The following is a 19,710-nucleotide window of genomic DNA, read 5'->3' as shown; positions in this document are numbered from 1 at the left end:
GAAGATTCCCGTGTTTCCTTGAGCAGAGATTGTGCGCCACCTGCTTGTAGCAAGCAAGCACCAACTGCTTCGATCAGTGACCTTCACTGCCAGAGTGATTACAGCAGGGCTGCGCTCGTTCCAGTGTGCGTATAAAACAGGTATTTTATTTCGTTCGTTCCAATCCACAGTTATATCATGCTAACATTCTAATATTTTTATATTAGATATATTTTATATTTATAATATATGTATTAAACAAGTTGTATACATTATGGTCTTCCAGAGTGTTGTTGCCTGCTTATTTACACGCGGGAGATGGGGTTGTTGTAAACATTTCTGAACCCAAAGGTCGAGCACGAAGGAAAAGTTGTGTAATCATTGGAGGTAATAACAAGGTAATAGAAGTTGAAGGAAATGCTGGAATAAATTATATTAGAAATTGAATAAAAACAGTTTTCATCACACATAGGGCTATCAGATAACTCTTCAGCGGAAAGTAGGACAAATTGTCTGAAAATCTTGGACACGAATGCATTTGCAGTAAATGTAATAGGTCACTAGAACATCTTAGCAAATAACGAAAATATGACAAATCTTCAGCTCAAAAATTAATGCTCAAGTGAACTGTTGAGTTCAAAATTCCTCAACTGCTAATTAATAGCACGGCCGTATGTGATTTCAACTTGTGTATGCAAGACATAACGTTTTTCGTCGAGACGGGGCCAGGAAGAGAAAACAATCCATGAATTCTGGAAGGAAAAAGTTCACAATTTCGTAAACAAAGTCTGGAAGTTCTTGTTTCTTGAAATGTAAAATACTACTATACACTGGGAAAAAAATAGAATTGTGTGCCTTATTTCTCCAATAAGGACTGTTTATGTAATTTCTGGAATGAAACTTGTTACTTCGTATAAATTACCGACACTTATAGTATCGATAAACCTTCACAAAGTAAGCATTTTTATACATATATTCGGACTTTTCCGGATCTAGAAAATCGGGAAGTAATTTCTGAGCTGGGATTGTAATTGTTTTTCCGAACATCCAGTAGCAACCATGCACACTGTTTGATTTAAATATACTTCTCCAAGGAACCACGTTATCTCAGACTTCTCTCAGATTTTCTGTTTCTCCATCTAATTTGAAGTTACGTGATGCTCAAAATACGTATAAGACATTTGTGATTTCTTTCAAATTCCTTTCGGAGGCCAGACACAGCTCTAAAATGTAGCACACGTCCGGAAATAAGAATGCTTCTTATAGCCCTTTTTGTTTTCTTATTTAGCGTCGTTTTTCTGTCATCTTTTGCTAATCGCGACGACGAGGCTGAGTGATATGAAATTGATAAAGGGGCACTCACAAAGAACACCCATACCCACGACGGGATTCGAACCCAGGACATCAGACATCATAGCGCACTGTGCTAAGCACTCCGTCACGGACGGAATTCTTATAGCCCTAATCGTTCCACAAGCATTTTTACTATCTTCAACTACACACGAAATATAAAGAACAATCTAAATAAACAGGTGCCAGTTCACAGTCTAACCGTAAAAAAACATATGCATGTGAAAATGCAATATAATATTTATTTTTAGGTAGTTTTGATTTATTATTGTATATTAAAGAAATATATTAGTGATAAAATGACGGAAGTAGAGGAACATCTCCAACGAAACACTCTTGCCTTATGGATATTTGTATTTCTTGCCAAACAAGGTTCCGAATTCGAATTCCGACCAAAATGGGTTCATTGTGTATGTTCATTCTAGTGTTTAATGTAATCATAAATCGTCGTCATGAATAATTGAACTTCAGAGGAAGAAAACTGAGGTAATTACTAATAAAAACAATAACTAAACAAATTTGATCTTAAGCCCGGTCTTTGCGCTACATATTCCATCAAGGGGACTGGCACTTTACGTAGGTGTAGACACGCTTCGTACAATTTGATGATATCGCGATTACATAAAGGCTGTGCAGCCACTTAACTGAACTCCCCAAAATTCCCATTTTATTACTAAATTCTAAATTAGCATAATATCACAAAGTTTACCTATTCATAATATGCACTTCTTTGGTGCACTTTGTGGATTGTTTCGTTTGGTTGATTTAATTAATGTTGCATTAATCAACATCAGGTCAATCGCGGCAGGCAAAGTGGAGGGAAAATTACAATAAAGCTGAACCGGGGGGGGGGGGGGTTTGGTTTCCGATTAATGAAACTTTGTCTACATGCAACTGAGTCGCTGCATGAAATCGCTGAAAATGTCATTTCTTAATTTCTTAATTTTGCTTATTTTATATTGCTTTTCTAGCACTTGCGTCAAAAAAGGCGATGAGGATGATTAATGACGTTATGAAATGGATGATAGAACATGATTATCCATGCCTTACACAAAATTCTTGTTTTTAACTCCAATCTTTTTCAAGGAGTTCTGGGTTGACAGCATGTGTGTTGCGCGATGATGATTTGATGAAAACCACAACTTCAGTGAACGTTCTTGACAATGACTCTAATATCAGTAAAGAGAACATTTCCTTACGAGTAGTTGCTATTAAGAAACCAATTCCTGAAACTTTTCCTGGAGGTCTCACGGCACCCAGCTGTTGTTTGTTATGGTTGGGCGTGGGGGCATGACTCACGCTGCTGTCAATACTAAATCGTTCCCGAGAAGCCAGGTTCACCAGGCAAACCTAAGCGATAACTTTGATATTTGGGTTGCATAGACAACAGGCTTTAAGATGTTACGATATCGTAGTTCACGTGGCCCACAAACTACTTACTCTGACTGTACACCCAACGGCGAAAGAAACAGTAGGAGAATTGTCCACCACCATTTTAATTCGGTCTGTATTACACATCGTGATGACAATGAATTGAAATAATGATGTTTATAAGCAGAGAATAATGCCTGCTTCGAACCAACATACAGGGTGGCTCAAAAGTCACTTAACACCCAAGGTACAAGGCCACTGCAGCGCGCAACCTAGAAATGGTGATGACCAATCGTTATCAGGCCAAGGGAGAACCACATTGACGTCACCCGCGCGGTCGGCGGCCAACTTGACGTCCGCCATCTTGAATTCAACTTCAGAATTGTAAATGGGAAGGGGGTGATGTGATATATCATATCAGGCTAGAATTTCACGAGAAATGCAATGGTGAAGGTTTTTTCGACGTATCTTTAACCAGTAAAAAGTTATGACTGAATTCTTGTACCAATTTGCTCCTTTTCGAGGTGTTAGAAAAATGCCATAAAATTTGTTTAGCGCATCGGTAATGAATCGAGATCAAAGTGATGTCTAGGGAGAGACGTTCGCATTCCATTGCACAAGATTTTAATCGGATACATCAACGAAGAGCTGCGCATTATGAATGGTTGTCGCGAACAATTTACAGTGTGACGCTTCCATTGAATTAAAAGTCCTTCACAGTGACAAGGCTAATGTTTATGTTCATAAGGAAGTTCATAAGCAGAATATGCGACCCTTGTCATCTCATAACTAACTTTGGACAGAAACTGCTTCACAACGTTCCCATAGTGTTCTGGTGTTCCTCCCTATTGAAAAAAAAAATCTCTGTAAAAGTGCCTTCTTCCATAAGGAAGGATAAAGAAACCTGTTTATTTAACAAATCTAAGTAGCCCTAAGCATTTAAGGTTCCGTTGATGGAAAATTGATCAACCAATTGTGTTCCACACAGCAAGCCACACCATTAACTTACCAGCACTAACCATTCAGCTTTGATCTGTCGAAAATGGGTTATCAGATAAAAAGCATCGAATATTCTGTTTATGAACTTCCTTATAAACATAAACATTAGCCTTGTCACTGTGAAGGACTTTTAATTCAATGGAAGCGTCACACTGTCAATTGTTCGCAACAACCATTCATTATTCGCAGCTCTACGTTGATGTATCCGATTAAAATCGTGTGCAATAGTATGCGAACGTCTCCCCCTAGACACCACTTTGATTTCGATGCATTACTGATGCGCTAAAAAAATTTAAGGCATTTTTCTAACACCTCGAAAAGGAGCAAATTAGTACAAGAATTCAGTCATAACGTTTTACTGGTTAAAGATACTTCGAACCTTCACCATTGCATTTCTCGTGAAATTCTAGCCTGTTATGATATATCACATCACCCCCTTCCCATTTAAAATTCTGAAGTTGAATTCAAGATGGCGGACATCAAGATGGCCGCCGACCGCGCGGGTGGCGGCAATGTGGTTCCCCCTTGGCCTGATAACGATTGGTCATCACCATTTCCATGTTGCGTGCTGCAGTGGCCTTGTACCGTGGGTGTTAAGTGACTTTTTGAGCCACCCTGTAGTTTCATTCCTTAAAACAACACCGAATGTAGAATAAAAAAGTAATTAAAATAGTGGTGGACAATTTGCCTACCATTATCTTTGCCGTTGACTGTACATACATGAAATATGTAGATGAAATCCCCACTTATGTTGTCAAACAATGCAATGAATATATTACAATCCCACTGGGCCATATAATCCATTTGTCCTTCACTGCAGGAGTTTTCCCTCAAAAGCTTAAGGAAGCAAAAGTAATACCAATATACAAAAAAAGGAAATAGAAATAGCTTAACCAACTACAGACCAATATATCTCCTCTCCCCATTCTCGAAAATATTGGAAGCTACCATGAACAATCGAATTGTATCATTTTTAGAAAAGCAACAACTTATTTCAAACACTCAGCATGGCTTGCGCAAAAGGAAATCAACTGAATCTGCTATCTTTCATTATTCGGCATATATAAGAGAAACATTAGACGAAAAGGGACAATGCACAGGACTCTTTCTAGATTTAACAAAGCCTTCGACCTAGTACCCCATGGAAACTATTACAAAAAATAAAACATTATGGCATAAGAGGTGTCGCACATGATTGGTTCACATCCTATCTTACAGTGACGTGCACTGAGGAGTAGTGAGGAGTAGCTAGTCTTATTATAGCAGAGATATAGATCAATCAATCAAACATTTCTAATTATTTTCAAATCACAATATTTATTGTCTTGTTAAAGGCACAGTTCATATGCAACACTTTTTTTCACACACTTCTCCCTCGGTGAGATCCGCGGGTAAAGCTGGCCTAGCTCGCTCTTCCTCCGCCTCACCAGTTCCAGATAAACGGCCGCCCGAAGGAAAAAGGAAGGTTTCTGCCTCTACCTCTCTTGCCCCCTCGGCCACCGCTGCAATGGTTGAAAGCCTGTGCTTTCATGTCCCCCAGTCTATCTCCTATACGCTGGTCTAGTGAACGTCACTTCCAGCGCTGTCGCCATAGCAACGGTATACCTGGCAATATACAACGCGCTGTCCGTAGTTTCCCCATCCAGTTAGTATTGCAAACGGACCGCGAGGGATACCTTTTGTTCTCAGTGACAGGGTTTTTCAATGAAAATGGTAATATGTATCTTCCACTACTGTAAAGAATAGATTCAGAAGAGTACGTACATAAAATACAGGTTGCTTACAGGCGACAAGTTAAAGAAGAAATGGAAGAACAAAAGCATTTTCTATGAAAGTGACCGGCAACTTACGATTTCTTCGGTTTCTGCTACATAGGCTTGCTGACGGGTAAATGAATGTAAGTCGTATGGATCTTTGTCTGTGGTCAGATATGTCTTATTGCTATGCGTATGATTACAATCATAGTGCACATTAGGCATATTTCGTGCCATTGCACTAATGGATATTCAAAGACTACAATGCATTTTCTCGATCGGAAGAATATATATGTGTAGTCCATAGTCATAGACGTCAAAAGAAATTCTTGTAGGGGTAGTCAGGCCATTGATATATTTTAATAGTAGTAGTAGTAATATTGGGAGTGTGTAAAGTGATTTCAGTCAATAGCCGAAACAGCAACCACAAATGAATAGGGACGAGTACTACTACTACTAATAATAACAACAATGCTTATGAAGATAACAATGGTATATTATTATTATTATTGATTGGTTGATTTGGTGTTTTAAGTTCACTTTATGCACAGTAAGGCTAATCGGGACTGGACCGGGAGTCCGAACCTCTATGTGCCTCCACCGTATAATAATAATTATTATTGCATCCTAAGTAAATGTGTAAACTCAAGGTGTATCACGTCTGTTATTTCAGGAAATTAGGTTCGCATTTACATCTTAAACGAATGGCACTTCCCAAAATATATTATGTTCTTGAATTTCCAGAAATTCTGAACAATTGTAACTCGTAAATAAGCGATTTCTAACCGAAAATGTTTTACTCCTATTTATAGATTATGAGGAATTGAGATAAATAAAATCACGTTGAAAAAATGACGTTATTTTATCACAGGAACACAAGAAAACTGACAATGGCAAACTGACAGCGATACGATAGAAATCTCTCCCCGAGAAGCTTATCTTCCCGCTTCTTGGAAATTCACATCTTTTCCGAGTTATGTGTGCTTTAAGGACTATTGAACGAAAGATTGAACATGTGATAAATGCATTGGCGTAAATAATACCCCTGCAATTTCCGCGGTGCGCAGTAAGAATGATAAACTAATAAAGATGGATAGTTTACTTTCGGCGTTAAAATATATTTTCAACCGAACATATTATATTTTATGCCCCTACAACTGCAAACAGAAAATGTAAATCACAAGTAGAAAGTGGATTACCAGATTAGAAAAAAAACAACTCATTAGCTGAATGGTGTACGTAGCCGAAGGGTAGACGACAGGCAAGAAATGCGCTGGCAACGCTGAGTTTCACCCTACTTACAATATTTACCAAACAGAAAAGAGAAGTTTAAAAAAATTTTTCTTTCTCGACGGAATGATTTTCAAAGCTAAACTTCATAAAACATTAAAATACTGACCAAAGAAAACTTTTATAATATAAAAATATACATAAAAACGTATAGGCTATAGTATAAAAATTTATATAATGTATATTTTTATACTATAAAAGTTTGCCTTGGTCAGCATTTTAATGTTTTATTAACATGGAAACAAGGCTTAACAGTGTTACTAAAATTCATCAAAAATTACTTGAGAAGCACAATGTCAGGAGTGAGAGCGATCGGGGTCGAAAACTAGACTTGACCAAACTTCCATGAAAAAATGGTACTGGTAATGATCATTTGACAATATCGTAATTTTTGTAGTAATAGTCTATTTTCATATATAATTATAATACATAATTTTTTCCAGTTTCTCTGTTGTCTTAACCTTTCGTATCAGTTTTTACATTGATTCAAATTACATGTCAATTTTCATATTTGTATAATAATATAAATGTAGGCGTGAATTAGTATTTTAGAAAAGAAATATATTTGTATATTTTTAAACGAGTAGGGGCGCACAACTGGAAGTTTTGGGGGGAGGGGGGGCGCAGAGCATGTTAGTTACACTACTGGATAAATGCCTGCCCCCTGGAGCAGTCTGGACCCTACTGACCGACCTGAAGGTATTTTCAGCTTGGCTGGCAGCCCATTATTAATTACAACAAATTGTTTTCATTCCAATATTTTTGCATAAAAGAACGTGATAAGTTGGAATATTAACGACAAGATAATGACGGACAGAGGAAACGGCACATGTTGCGTTCAACCCTTTTTTCCTCGTGATAGGCTCGCAACAAAGGAATAAAGGCTACATTGGTTAAGTAAAATATTTAATCTGGTTCACGTAAATATAAAGAAACGTAATAAATATCTCTTCGCACATACACAAAGCTATTATTAAGAAAATTACTGCAAAATTTTCGAAAAAGTGCTAGTCACAACACGTGCGACGTCTAAGTATCGCTATCCATAACATCATATTCTTTCCTTCATGCTTGCTTGCACCCTTACTTTGACGACGCCTTCTTATCTTATGCATTTGAAACTACGAAAGTGGTTCTCCTTACATGCTAACCCTCCTTCATTGTTTTCGGCTCATCTTTCCAAAACATCAGCAACGCTCTAGCGAACGCCATGTTACCGACCTTAGCAACCACCGTAGCAACCGGTTGTTTAAGGCCAACATGGCTGCACCCATGCGCGGGCCCAGCAGACGACTTTACCAGTGTATAGGATAGGGGATTGGTTTCCCTTCGATTCCTTTGTAAATCCTCTAAAGAACTCAGGGGAAAATTTTCTGCAGTACTTATGTTCTCTGTAATTTACACAACCTTTTACACGTTGTATAATATGTATGTAATATGTATAATATGGGATGTAGTTTTATTTGTTTCTGAAATTCTGAACAATAATGTTTTGCTTTCTTTCTTTTTCTTTTTTCAAATATGGAATATATAATGATTAAATTACAAACATGTTCTCAGTCTCACTCTCACTCGCGTTTAAGTAGTGTTTATTTAAATATACTAATCTCTTGGCCTCTCAGTCATAAATAGAAACACGGATGTATTTATTTGGGCAAGAGAACGCGCGTTCATATTATTGTCGGTTTGGTTTATTTTACTTCGCTTTTCTGCCACGTTTGGTTATCGCGAAAATGAGGATGAGTGATGATATGATGAAATTGATGAAGGGACCTCATATGAACAATCCAGGCCAGGATGAGCGCGCATTCTTGTTCTTATGTGTTGTACTCTGCAGTGAATAATTAAATCTCAGAACTCAAAAAGCCAAATGAATATTATTGAAGAAACCGCAAAAAAGTGTGTTTTGTTACCTGTTTTGTTTCTGTGCATAAAGTGGACTTAAAAATATGGGTGTGCGGGATCCCGAAAAGTCGGGACCGGGATCGGGAAAAAAATTTCCCGTCCCGATCCCGACTTCGGATCCAGAGCAGTCGAGAAATACCGAATGGTCATTTTAAAAAGTCGTTAATTCTCGACGTTTTCTGTATTGTAAATGTCGGGAACTCATTGAAAATTGTTAGTTTTTGTACCAGAAATGCAAAACCAATCACTTAAAGTGAAAATGACATGTAGAATTCGATATTTCCAGAGCTTCGGGAAATTGTGAATTTTTCCCGTCCCGAATGTCGGGATTTAAAAAATTTCCCGTCCCGACCCAAAAAATTCTGTCCCACACACCCCTACTTAAAACACCAAATCAACCAACCGTGGGGGAGTGGTTATCACAGCACTACGACACCAGGAATTCCGGGTTCGAACCCCGACCTGGGTATGGTTGTAACAAAAATGAAATCAAATCATTGATTGATTGCTTGATTTAGTTCATTTTACTTCGTTTTTCCTCCACTTTTGGTTAATCGCGAAGATGATACGATAAAATTGATGAAGGCACACACACAAAGAATACCCATGGCCAAGCCGAAATTCGAACCCAGGATCTCTGGCTTAGTCAAATCAAATCGTTTTTTCATTTTCGAATTGGGGTGGGGGTTACGTGTACTTTTTTCAGTACTCATTCATCATTTTACAGTCTTTTCCTGTTGTTGATATTCTTATTTTAAAAATACTGAGCCCTAAAGGGAGGGGGTATAACCCACATCAACCCCCCTTGAGCACGCCACTGATTGCTACCCCAAGTGTCGACGTCACCGCACATCACTGCTATCTTAGCAATCGTGTGTAAATAGTTGAGATTATCCACAGAAAGGATGACGGTGTACAATCTAGCTTTGTCTCAAAATCCTGCACAATATCAAGTGGAGTTCACAAGGATCTATTATTGGACCATTACTATTCTTAATATATATTAATGATTTGCCAATAAATTTAAATTCAGCAAAAACCACTTTTTATACAGATGATACAAGTGTAGTCATCACCAGTGGTAAAGAACAATCCCTTAACTCTAATATTAAACATGTAACAATCAAACTCAGCGAATGGTTTTCTGACAATAATTTATAAACAGCAGCAAAACTGTTGCTGTTAATATCCATCACACAAGGAATAAAATAATAAATGAACCAAATATTACATTAGGTAATATGACATTAAGTCACGTTAGAACAGTCAAATTCCTGCAAGTATGGATTCACGAAAGCTGAAAATGGGATCCGCACATAGATCACCTTTCCGCAAAACAAGTAAAATTATATTTGCCCTTAGTACACTGAAATCAATAACAAACTTAGAAACATTGAAAATATTATATTTCACCATGTTTCAATCTTTATTAGCATTAGTATAAGGTATAATCTTCTGGGGAAATGCCACTAATAGTTGTGAAATTCCAAAACTGGGGGGGTGCAATTAATATGACACTGTGTGAGTTAGTGTTTTTATAATTTAGCATAGGGGTGCTGAAGGGGGTGTGGAAGAAAATTAAGGGGTGCACAAGCACCCCCTCACAACCCCCTGCCGCCGGTCCTGGGTGACATTCACGACCACATTTAAAATTAGTTACATTTGACACTATAGTTAGAATTCATTATTTTCCTGTCTAATACAAGATTGGGATAAATAAACACCTGAGATATGCCGGGTAATCAGCTATATTATAAAATCATTTTTTGACCCCAAGAATAGACAAATTAATTTGCTATTTTGCCCCCCCCCCCCAGTTTTGGAACCTTGCTCCCCCAGTTTTGAAAGGTTGCATGCCTGTTTCATGTTTTCCTTATTTTCAGCATCGCACCCCTAAATTTCTATCCACACCCCCTCAGCACCCCTAGATGATTAATCCTGGCGCCGCCGCTGTCACCAATTAGCTTAGCGACTCCAAAAACTATTGATTCGACACTAATCTAGGTCATTTTATTTTTCACCCCCTCTCACCCCCATACCGATAGGTGAACCTGGATTCCATTCGCAACACAGCCTGAATGTTAGACAACCCAAGAAACACTATCGTTGTGCAGATTGCATAGAGTCACGGATGTCTGTTTGTGCGGAATTTAATATCGGTGGTTCTCGATTATTTTTAGATATCACCCCTTCCCACATCACCCCTAGGGGTGCCAGGGGGTGTCTGACCCCAAAATATTATTTCCAGATTGCAAGTGCTACGTGTACCAAGTTTGGTTGACATTGTTCCAGGCATTCGAGAGTTATGCCGGAACAAACAAATATACACACCCACACACACACACACATCCATTTTTATATATTTAGAAGATTGTAGCAAGTATTATGCATTATTATTTACATTGTTTTTTTAGTGCAGTAGCTTTACTGCACAGTACAGTAGCTGTACAGTAGATCTACAATAGAATTTCAGTACATTTCACAGTGCACAGTAGAAGACATTTGAAAACATTAGAATTTGTCTACTGAAAACAGTAGAAATTTCCAGCAGGGATTGCGTTAATAAATACTATATTTATGTAGATCTCTACTACTTAATACTAGTAGTGGTATTAGTAGTATTATTAGTAGTAATTCAACTAATTAATTAATTATAAGCATTATTAATTAATTATGAGTATTATTATTTAATTAAAGTATAATGAAACAACATGGGTACCTGGGGAAAACCCTGGGGGGTAAAGGCGGTCAGGGGCGTGATGCTGATCACATCACCCCCACTCACGACCGGATCAAGAAAGTGTGGGGCATTACCCCCATACCCCCTATACGCCTTCATGGCGTGGTGCTATGCACAGGGGAGCGCTTTACCTTTTTTTATAATGAAACAATGGTAGTGTGAATTTGGAGAAAGTTTAGAAATAAGCCCCCCCATTGATAAAATCCTGCGTACACTACTGTCCCACAGCCAGTATGATGTTGTCGTGATTAGCCAAAAGTGGCAGGAAAACCACCCCATTACTTTTTTTTTTCCTCCAATAAAATGTTCTGTTACTGATGACTTGTTTTTGTGTATCAACTAGTATGTTCGTTGAAATTTTAAAAGTTGTCTACGAAGGTGTTCGCTTAATATTTAAGTCGAGGAGAGAAGTCGTCATTTTTTCTCTCTTAATTATCTCTGGATTATTGCTTAACTTTAGACGTCGAGAGATGCGATAACCATTTACTCCTATGTTAACTCATGATTCATTCATAATTTTGGACTCCGTCGCCACTATTGTAATAATATAGCAGCCTTTTCTGAACTTTTATAAAATAAGGCACATATTTATGTACATTGCGTATTATGTCTCATGGAAGTTATACCAATTGGCCAATAGTGGAAGCATGGAACTACATTATATGGCATTTGTACTGCACAATCAATTAAATCAATTGATTTGGTAAATAAATTGGAGTATCGTAATGCATGAATATAAACTCAGGCTTTTATTTAAAATTACATAGAATATTAAAATCAATTATTATTCTCGTATAAATGTCTCAGCTGCTGCATTCTATGACCTCATGAAACTTAAAAGACAGATACTAATATTTTCAAATAAATTTCTTTAAACTATAAGGAAGAAAATACTTACTTTGTAATTATAATGACGATGAATTGAAAAAGAAGTTCAAATTGTGTGAAATTGTACTTTAAGTTCCATATGGTGTGAGCACAGAATGTATTCTTTATTTCCTATTAGGTAACAACTTCATTATAGAAATATTAGTAAAAAAGTTTATCTGTTCTGCTTTCTACATAAAGGACAAGTCACAATGAGAATATGTTAATACAAACACGTCTTGATTTCTGTCCATTATTCCTACTTTAATAAACATCATAAGCTAATAACTCTGATCAATTCAACACAAATGTGATATAAACATAACATCAGTGGAGCAGGAACGTTTTTCATTTGGGGGGGGGGTACAAAATTTAGCCTCCAATATTATATATATATGAATGGCTTATTGCAGAAAGGGACCTGAGTCACATTTTTGAGGAATCTGAGTTAATGGTATTTTTTATTTTCCTAGTTACAGGCGCATCTTTTAGTGCAGAAAGGACGTCAGTCACACGAGGCTATAGCCAAGAAAATGCACAGTGAAAAGTGTACTTTAATGCAGAAAGGTACCTGAGTCACTGACTCGGGTCCTTTTCTGCAATAAACTTAGCTACTCTGTAGCGACGGACACTGGTCCCTTTCCACAGAGAAAGAGAAATAACTGTGTGGAAAATAAAATTGGCAACTCTGAAACAAGTTACGAGCGATTTCCGTAAGAATGGTGCGTCTGTAGCCGTGGTCTGTAGAGGGTGATATGTGTTAGTGCAGAGCGGTGGCAACTGTTGTGAGATGTTATGTTGCTTGTATTACAGATATGCAGGACGAGAGTAGTGTTAGCGACGTGAGCGTTGACAGTCCAAGAAAACGTAGGAAAGGAATTCGACATCTGGAAAAAAAAAGTGCCCAAAAAAAATGTTATGAGCAATTCAACGAAGACGAACAACGTGCAATTTTTGATATATTGTATAGAATGCAAAGTAAAGATGAACAGGATATACATTTGCAGAGAATGATCCATGTTGAAAATGTTAAGACACATCGTCCACGCAAAGAAGATGCTGCGTTACACGAAAAGTCGTTAAAGTACCACGTACTACTGGCAAGTAGCAAAATACAAGTTTGTTGTGAGGCGTTTTGCAGACTTTATGATGTGTCAAGAGAAAGGAATAAGGCGTTTGCGGAAGTTACTGTTAGAGGGCAAAATACCTCATATGCGCGGACAGAGCAAAAGTGGGAATATGATTAAGGCTGAGGATATACATGCAGTGCATGGACATATCGCGTCTTTTCCAACTAAACGTGGAGATTGTGCAGACATCAAATACCTACATGAAAACCTGTCAATTCAAAAGACGTATGAACATAAACAAAAATACCCTACGTCCAGAATAAAATACAGTTTCTATTACAAGTATTTTAAGGAAAATTTTGCGTTTCGTTTTGTGAGACCACAGGTAAACACGTGTGGTGTCTGTGAAGAACAGACTAACAAAATGAAGAGGATATTTCTCGTCTTATTTCTCACAGTTTCCACTTTTATTGCAGAAAGGTACCGGAGTCACAACTTTTTCATCTCCACTGTCTCTAGCAGCATACTGCAGGCGGGTGCATTGAGAGTTGCAAAATTAACTATTCATTATGCTGAATATTTGAGCCAACAACGGTACATTTCTTTCTTACACTATCAATATTATACGATTTTTCTTGTTTTTCTCGGAATTGTGCAAAAGTGACTCAGGTCCCTTTCTGCAATAAGCCATTCATATATATATTATTTAATGCAAAATTTGCACAAATAATTTTTATTTCTTTGTTTTTCTTTAGAATTTATGATTATTTTAAAAACAGATTTTAAGACCAGATAATAAATTCGAAACATTTAAAAAGCTGTGAACCTTGTTCTGGGCTCATTTTGAATTTAATAGAACGGAAAATCAGGAGTTCAAAATGTGAAAATTGCAAACAAAGATACATCTATTCATTTTAATGCAGGTTGCGATTTAAAGGGTGTGAGAAGGATTCCCACCTCCTTTATCTTGAGCCATCCCAACCAGGAATAATCATCTCCCACCTACTGGATATAGAAACCATATTATTGAATATATCATACTTATAGAGTTCCACTTCAGTTTAGTTCATTTTAATTTTAAAGTCCCATGCCTACATATAAAAAATATCTTTAAAAAATTCATGACAAAGCACTTATTTGTAATATAATTAATTATCTGTACCTAATGACACTCTTCAAGCACTGAAAGTACTATTATTACACATACCAAAACCGAAATCCTTCATATCTCAGAGCAAGCAACGAAAACCATACGCCCGAAAGTTTCTTTCTTTTCAATCTTTGGTGGACAATATGAAGGTGCCAGCCAATGTTTCTTTTCGTATGTAGTAGCATTAAATGTAGATACATGCGTGTGTTTTAGGGTGACAAGTCAATTCCTCATCCTCCGTGAGGAGTGGTTAGCATATCGTGCTACAATGAAAGAGGTCCCGGGTTTGAATCCAGGCCTGGACATGGGTGCAATTTGTGTCAATTTCATCATATCATCACTCATCCTTATCTTTGTGATTAGCCAAAAGTGGCAGAAATGCGAAGTAAAATGAACCAAACCAATCAATCAAACATTCCCATCTCACTCCAAAGACCTTGTGAAACCAATCCAAAATCTACCAATATCTACTTGTACAATTGAATGTGAAAGCGGGTTCAATGCAATAAACCTAACCTTAACTGATTAGAGAAATAATTTAGAAGTTTTACACCTACTTTTCCTTTCAATAAATAGACTTTCCGTGCATTGTTTCCACGCAGAAAAATGTGCAAGAAATTTGATTAAGTCTAAGCATCACATTGCCCTTGACAAGCCAACTGGCAAACCATAGAACCTGCAGTGAATCTCATTCTTCTCGTGCATTCATCTGATTTTCTTACAGTTTGACTTTAGGGTTTAACTTAAAATGGCGTTGTGTTTTTTTGTTTCATTCGATATCAAATTAGATTTTAAGCAATTAGTGTTTTAATTCTAAGTATACCTAATACATAGGTAAAAATAAGTTCTCCTCTCTCTGATAAAATCACTAATCGTACTCTGTTAATGACTAGAAAACATTTCATTTCACCTTGGAATGATATTGCGATGAGACGAGTCGAGAATTGTCACAGCCTCATCTCGTTTCCTGTGTGGTGAGATCCTTCTCGTTCTTGTTTGTGCTTATTCTTGTCTTTGTTTCGGATCAGAAGTTATTAAAACTTTTTCTAGATTCATTTCATGCTCAGATAGGCTTATCGGGACTGGATCTACACTTTAATGTGGAATCCAAAGCACTGTGCATGTGGGACCCCTCAATTACAAGGAGAGATATCTCGTCCTGATTGATTGATTGATTTGCTTTATTTTACTTCACATTTTGTGCCACTTTTGGCTAATTTTGCAAAGATGGGGATCAGTGATCATATGATGAAATTGATAAATGGACACTCACAAACATCCATACCCAGGCCGAGATTCGAACCCGGGAACCTGGCGTTGTAGCGCGATGTGGTAACCACTCTGCCACGGGGCGGCACATCTCGTCCTGACCAATGAAATATTTAGTATAAGCAACATGTACATTATGTCACCACTCTCACAACGTACAATATGTAATTAAAGCAAAAACTTTTCTTAATAATGTTTGTCTGCTTTACATCTTGTTTCAACATTGCAAACCGTCGAAATACGGAATTTTTTCCTGAATACATGAAATTGGGCAGCACAGGCTCGTAATTGTCAGTACTGGATTTACTTTGTAATTACAATAAATAAAATATGCGTCTAATTTGAAAAATGAATAAGATATACACTTGACATGTCTGAATAAGACATAGTATTTTAAATTTATTTTAAGCAATTTCTTCAAATATGATAACTAGAGTTTCCAACGAGATCGTCTCGGACATCAAGTATCGTCTCGCTTTGATTTTGCAGAGATTTATTTCATTCTCCTCTTGAAATTTGGGAGGAGAGACTCTTCTTGTCTTAGTAACATCTCTATTTTCAACAAATCTCTTATATATAGGTTTAAGTATAGTTTTCCGAGGTGTACATTGTACTCCCCCAAGTTGGTCTGTCGTGTCTAGTCTCGTTTGTGTAAGTATTTCGTTTCGGAAAATTCCATTTGAAAAATTGAAAAGAAAAGGTCTGTAATAAACTCTTCTGACGAAGATGTGTATCTTATCTTCGAATCGACGCGACCGTTTCTTAAGAAATGTGTACCCCCTTACGCAAAAGAACATTCGCCTGGAGACTGATTTTCTGAGAGTAGGCTAAACTTTACCTGATTCCACTGTTCCACACAGATTTTGAACAATTTTCATTTCCTTAAAGAAGTTTCCAAGGACACAGGTCAATGAAGTAAATCTTAACAAGCACAATATAGTAGAATAAGTTTACAATGGTTTGAATTTCTGTGGTAAGGAAGATAATGCTTATAAGTTATAAACTATTTAAACTCTTTTTATTGACCTAATTGAAAATAGGTTATTTTAACAGTAGCATCTTGCGTCTGTCAAATTATCTAAGGGGGTACAGGGGGTAAAATTAGATTTACGGATTTGGGGCGGTACAGTAACCTCCTTCAAAAATTTACCCCCCCCCCCCCCCTGTTCCTGCGCCACTGCATAACATCATTAACTATTTGAAGCACATCCAATGCATACCTAATGTAATTATCCACCTCTCCCACATACAATTCGAATAATTGAGAACGACTCTCACACTACAACTATGAAATAAGCAATTCTGAAGATACAATGACCAGTCTGTTATTTTCCATCATATGTTGGGTTCTTGAAGATTGAGGTAGCTTGCTTATAAATAGGATTTTCTCCCTGCAATGGAGAAAAATCAGAATGAATACACACACACATGTATACTACGGCATTTGCTGAGTTAAGACCTCGGCTTAGTGTTCAAATTTTCGAAAGGAGTGGGTGGAGAGCTCCTACTCCTTCACGTTTTTGGATTTTTGAATTTATGTAACATTGTGTCATAAATGTTTTATTTAATCAGAATTAGTAATGTTTTTATTTATACCTGTAAACATGTGTGTGCTACTTGATATTGCATTGCTGTGGCCATAGACGTCTGGAAGGGGGACCACGGAACCCCTTGGAAAATGAATGTTCATGTAAAAAGTATATATTTCACACATGATTTCATTTCAGTCACAGAATTTATGTTAATTACTATAAGGGTGTTGAACATGATAATTTCAGACTGAAGCAGTGTTTTTTGAGGGGAGATCATTATTATGGGGAAAATATGCCTCCTTTGCCCCCTGGAAAAAAATTGCCTTGCTTGCCCCTCCCTGGAAAAAATCCTGCGGACGCCCATGGCTGTGGCTGAAAATTGCAATGTTATATATGTATTTTACAATGCGTAACCAATGTTTGGTTAAATATCCATGCATGTATGATACAATAAAGGATAGTGAGAATAAGTATTATAAAATAATTTGGTAATAAAATTCTCAATTAAAGTTACATATGAGTTGTTCTATAATTATATAATCAAAATATAGTTTTTTTTAAGATATTAAAGTTTGATGTATCATGATGTATGTTTGTGTTTTCAGAGCTAGTTAACTGTAATTATAATTTTTCAAAGGTTTTCCTCAAGTGTGTTTATTCTTATGTCCCTGCTACTGACCCCTCCCCCACTGCTGCAAAGGGAAAGAAATTTATATTTATGCTTTGCTTAGCTTTGGGTCCCTCCAAATATAGGAAGAAATCGGCATCTATGCATTCAGCCCTTCCACAACTTAAACTTGAGCATAAAGAAAGAACAAGAAACATACTAGATATTTTCACCAGGTTAACTACAAATAATACCCTGGATTAACTGGTCGAATACAGGTAATACACATTGTACTGCTGGCCAGCTATAGTCTTGCTTGCATAATTTGGTTGTTAGTGGAGGTGTTCGAAAATCGAGGCAATTTATTTTGGTTTTAATTTTGTTTGTTCATCTATTATGTCATCATCATGTCACTCACTTCAGTTAAATACAAGGCTACAAACATACCTACAAAGTAAGAAGAAGGAGACTGAACATTTCAGTGTTCTTCAAAAAGAGTATACCTTGTGCCTCAAAATTGATTATTAGGTATGCCAGATAGCAAAAACACCCTTCAATCATGTAAATTATTATTTGTAATTGTAATTTGAATTAAAATATTATGTAGCGTACTAAGAACGTAATAAAGAGGCATTGACAAGAATGAAGTAATCACTTACAGCATCCCACTTGACCTTCTCTGCCTCCTTCTCAAACTTGACAAACTCCCGTCGATCATGGATGATGGTTAGAATCTTCCACGCCAACAAAATTAAGGCTCCAATTGCAACAATGGCACCACTGACTCCAAATATGATTTCTGAAGATAGATACATTAATTATCTTATAATTCAGTTTTTTGCAGATTTTCCTTCTCCAAACCTTTAAAACACTTCCATCTTAATTATAATTATAGTTAAAGGTTAATGAACCAAGTATTTCATTAACAACTATGTACAGTATGTTAAGTGCAGAACAAAACTGTTTCATCCATATACTATTTAATTTTAAAAATGTTTTAAACACTTGTAAAAAAAGAAATAGCCAGGTGTTTTAAACGTGGGCTACAGATACTCATTACGATATGTTTCTTGAACCATTTAACATAACAAATATGGGCGAATTGTTTAGCAGACAATAATTTATAATAATAATAAATTCTTTATTTCCGTAGACCCATATCCATGGGTGTGGAAAACGTCATACAATACTAAATATTACAAATGGAGTAGGATTACAATGAAAAGAACAAAATGCAAACACAAAAATACAAATAAATCATATGGGTTAAACATAAACAGTTATAAGTGTCACATACTAAACTTGTAAAAGAGAAAATCCAAATATAGGAGACATACAATATCAAAAGAATTTAAATGCTTCAATTTACTAATCCAGTTTAACTACTGAAATTCATTGAGATTATATAGAGGTATATCTGTTAAATACTGTTTAATTGCTTTCAGTTTCTTGTGAGTTTCAGTAATTTGTTTGATGTGTGTGGGAAGTTTGTTATGGTATTTTATTCCTGCAACATATACCCCAATTAACATTGTGAAAGTATGTATGATAAGAATATATAAAAAGGGAACCTAAGTGTAAGTCTCAGCTCTTTTATGCTTGGCATAGCTACAACGTAACTCATTCATTTTATTTTTTATTCTTACAGAATACATTCAGTGGCTCATTTCTATAACAGATAAGAAGTCTATCTGGTAAGTAAAGTTTCTACCTAATTTTGATTTAACCTTTTGGTATTGATCTGACAGGTGGAACTTACTAAACATAACATGTTGAGAAGCAGAGGGTCGTAACTCCCATTTTAACAAATTTACTTGATGGGGGGAA

The 19,710-nt window shown here is 36.6% G+C and overlaps 1 protein-coding gene across 3 annotated transcripts in view; it reads right to left on the bottom strand.

Annotated features, from left to right (window-relative positions):
* Positions 1-16,939: 16,939 nt before the first annotated feature.
* LOC145986484 (integrin beta-PS-like) overlaps positions 16,940-19,710 on the bottom strand; it is a 79,960-nt gene continuing 77,189 nt past the window's right edge. For all 3 annotated transcript variants that reach the window (XM_083120546.1, XM_083120547.1, XM_083120548.1), the window contains 2 exons: positions 18,543-18,682; positions 16,940-17,135 (listed from right to left, as the gene is read on the bottom strand). In XM_083120546.1, the coding sequence (XP_082976672.1) occupies positions 17,070-17,135; positions 18,543-18,682 (206 nt within the window). In that variant the 3' untranslated portion in view covers positions 16,940-17,069. The remainder of the gene's footprint in view (positions 17,136-18,542; positions 18,683-19,710) is intronic.

This window comes from Lepisma saccharinum, chromosome 4 (genome assembly GCF_977018435.1).
Source record: "Lepisma saccharinum chromosome 4, izLepSacc3.1, whole genome shotgun sequence".
Lineage (NCBI taxonomy): Eukaryota > Metazoa > Arthropoda > Insecta > Zygentoma > Lepismatidae > Lepisma > Lepisma saccharinum.
This window is presented reverse-complemented; position numbering and strand designations above follow the sequence as displayed.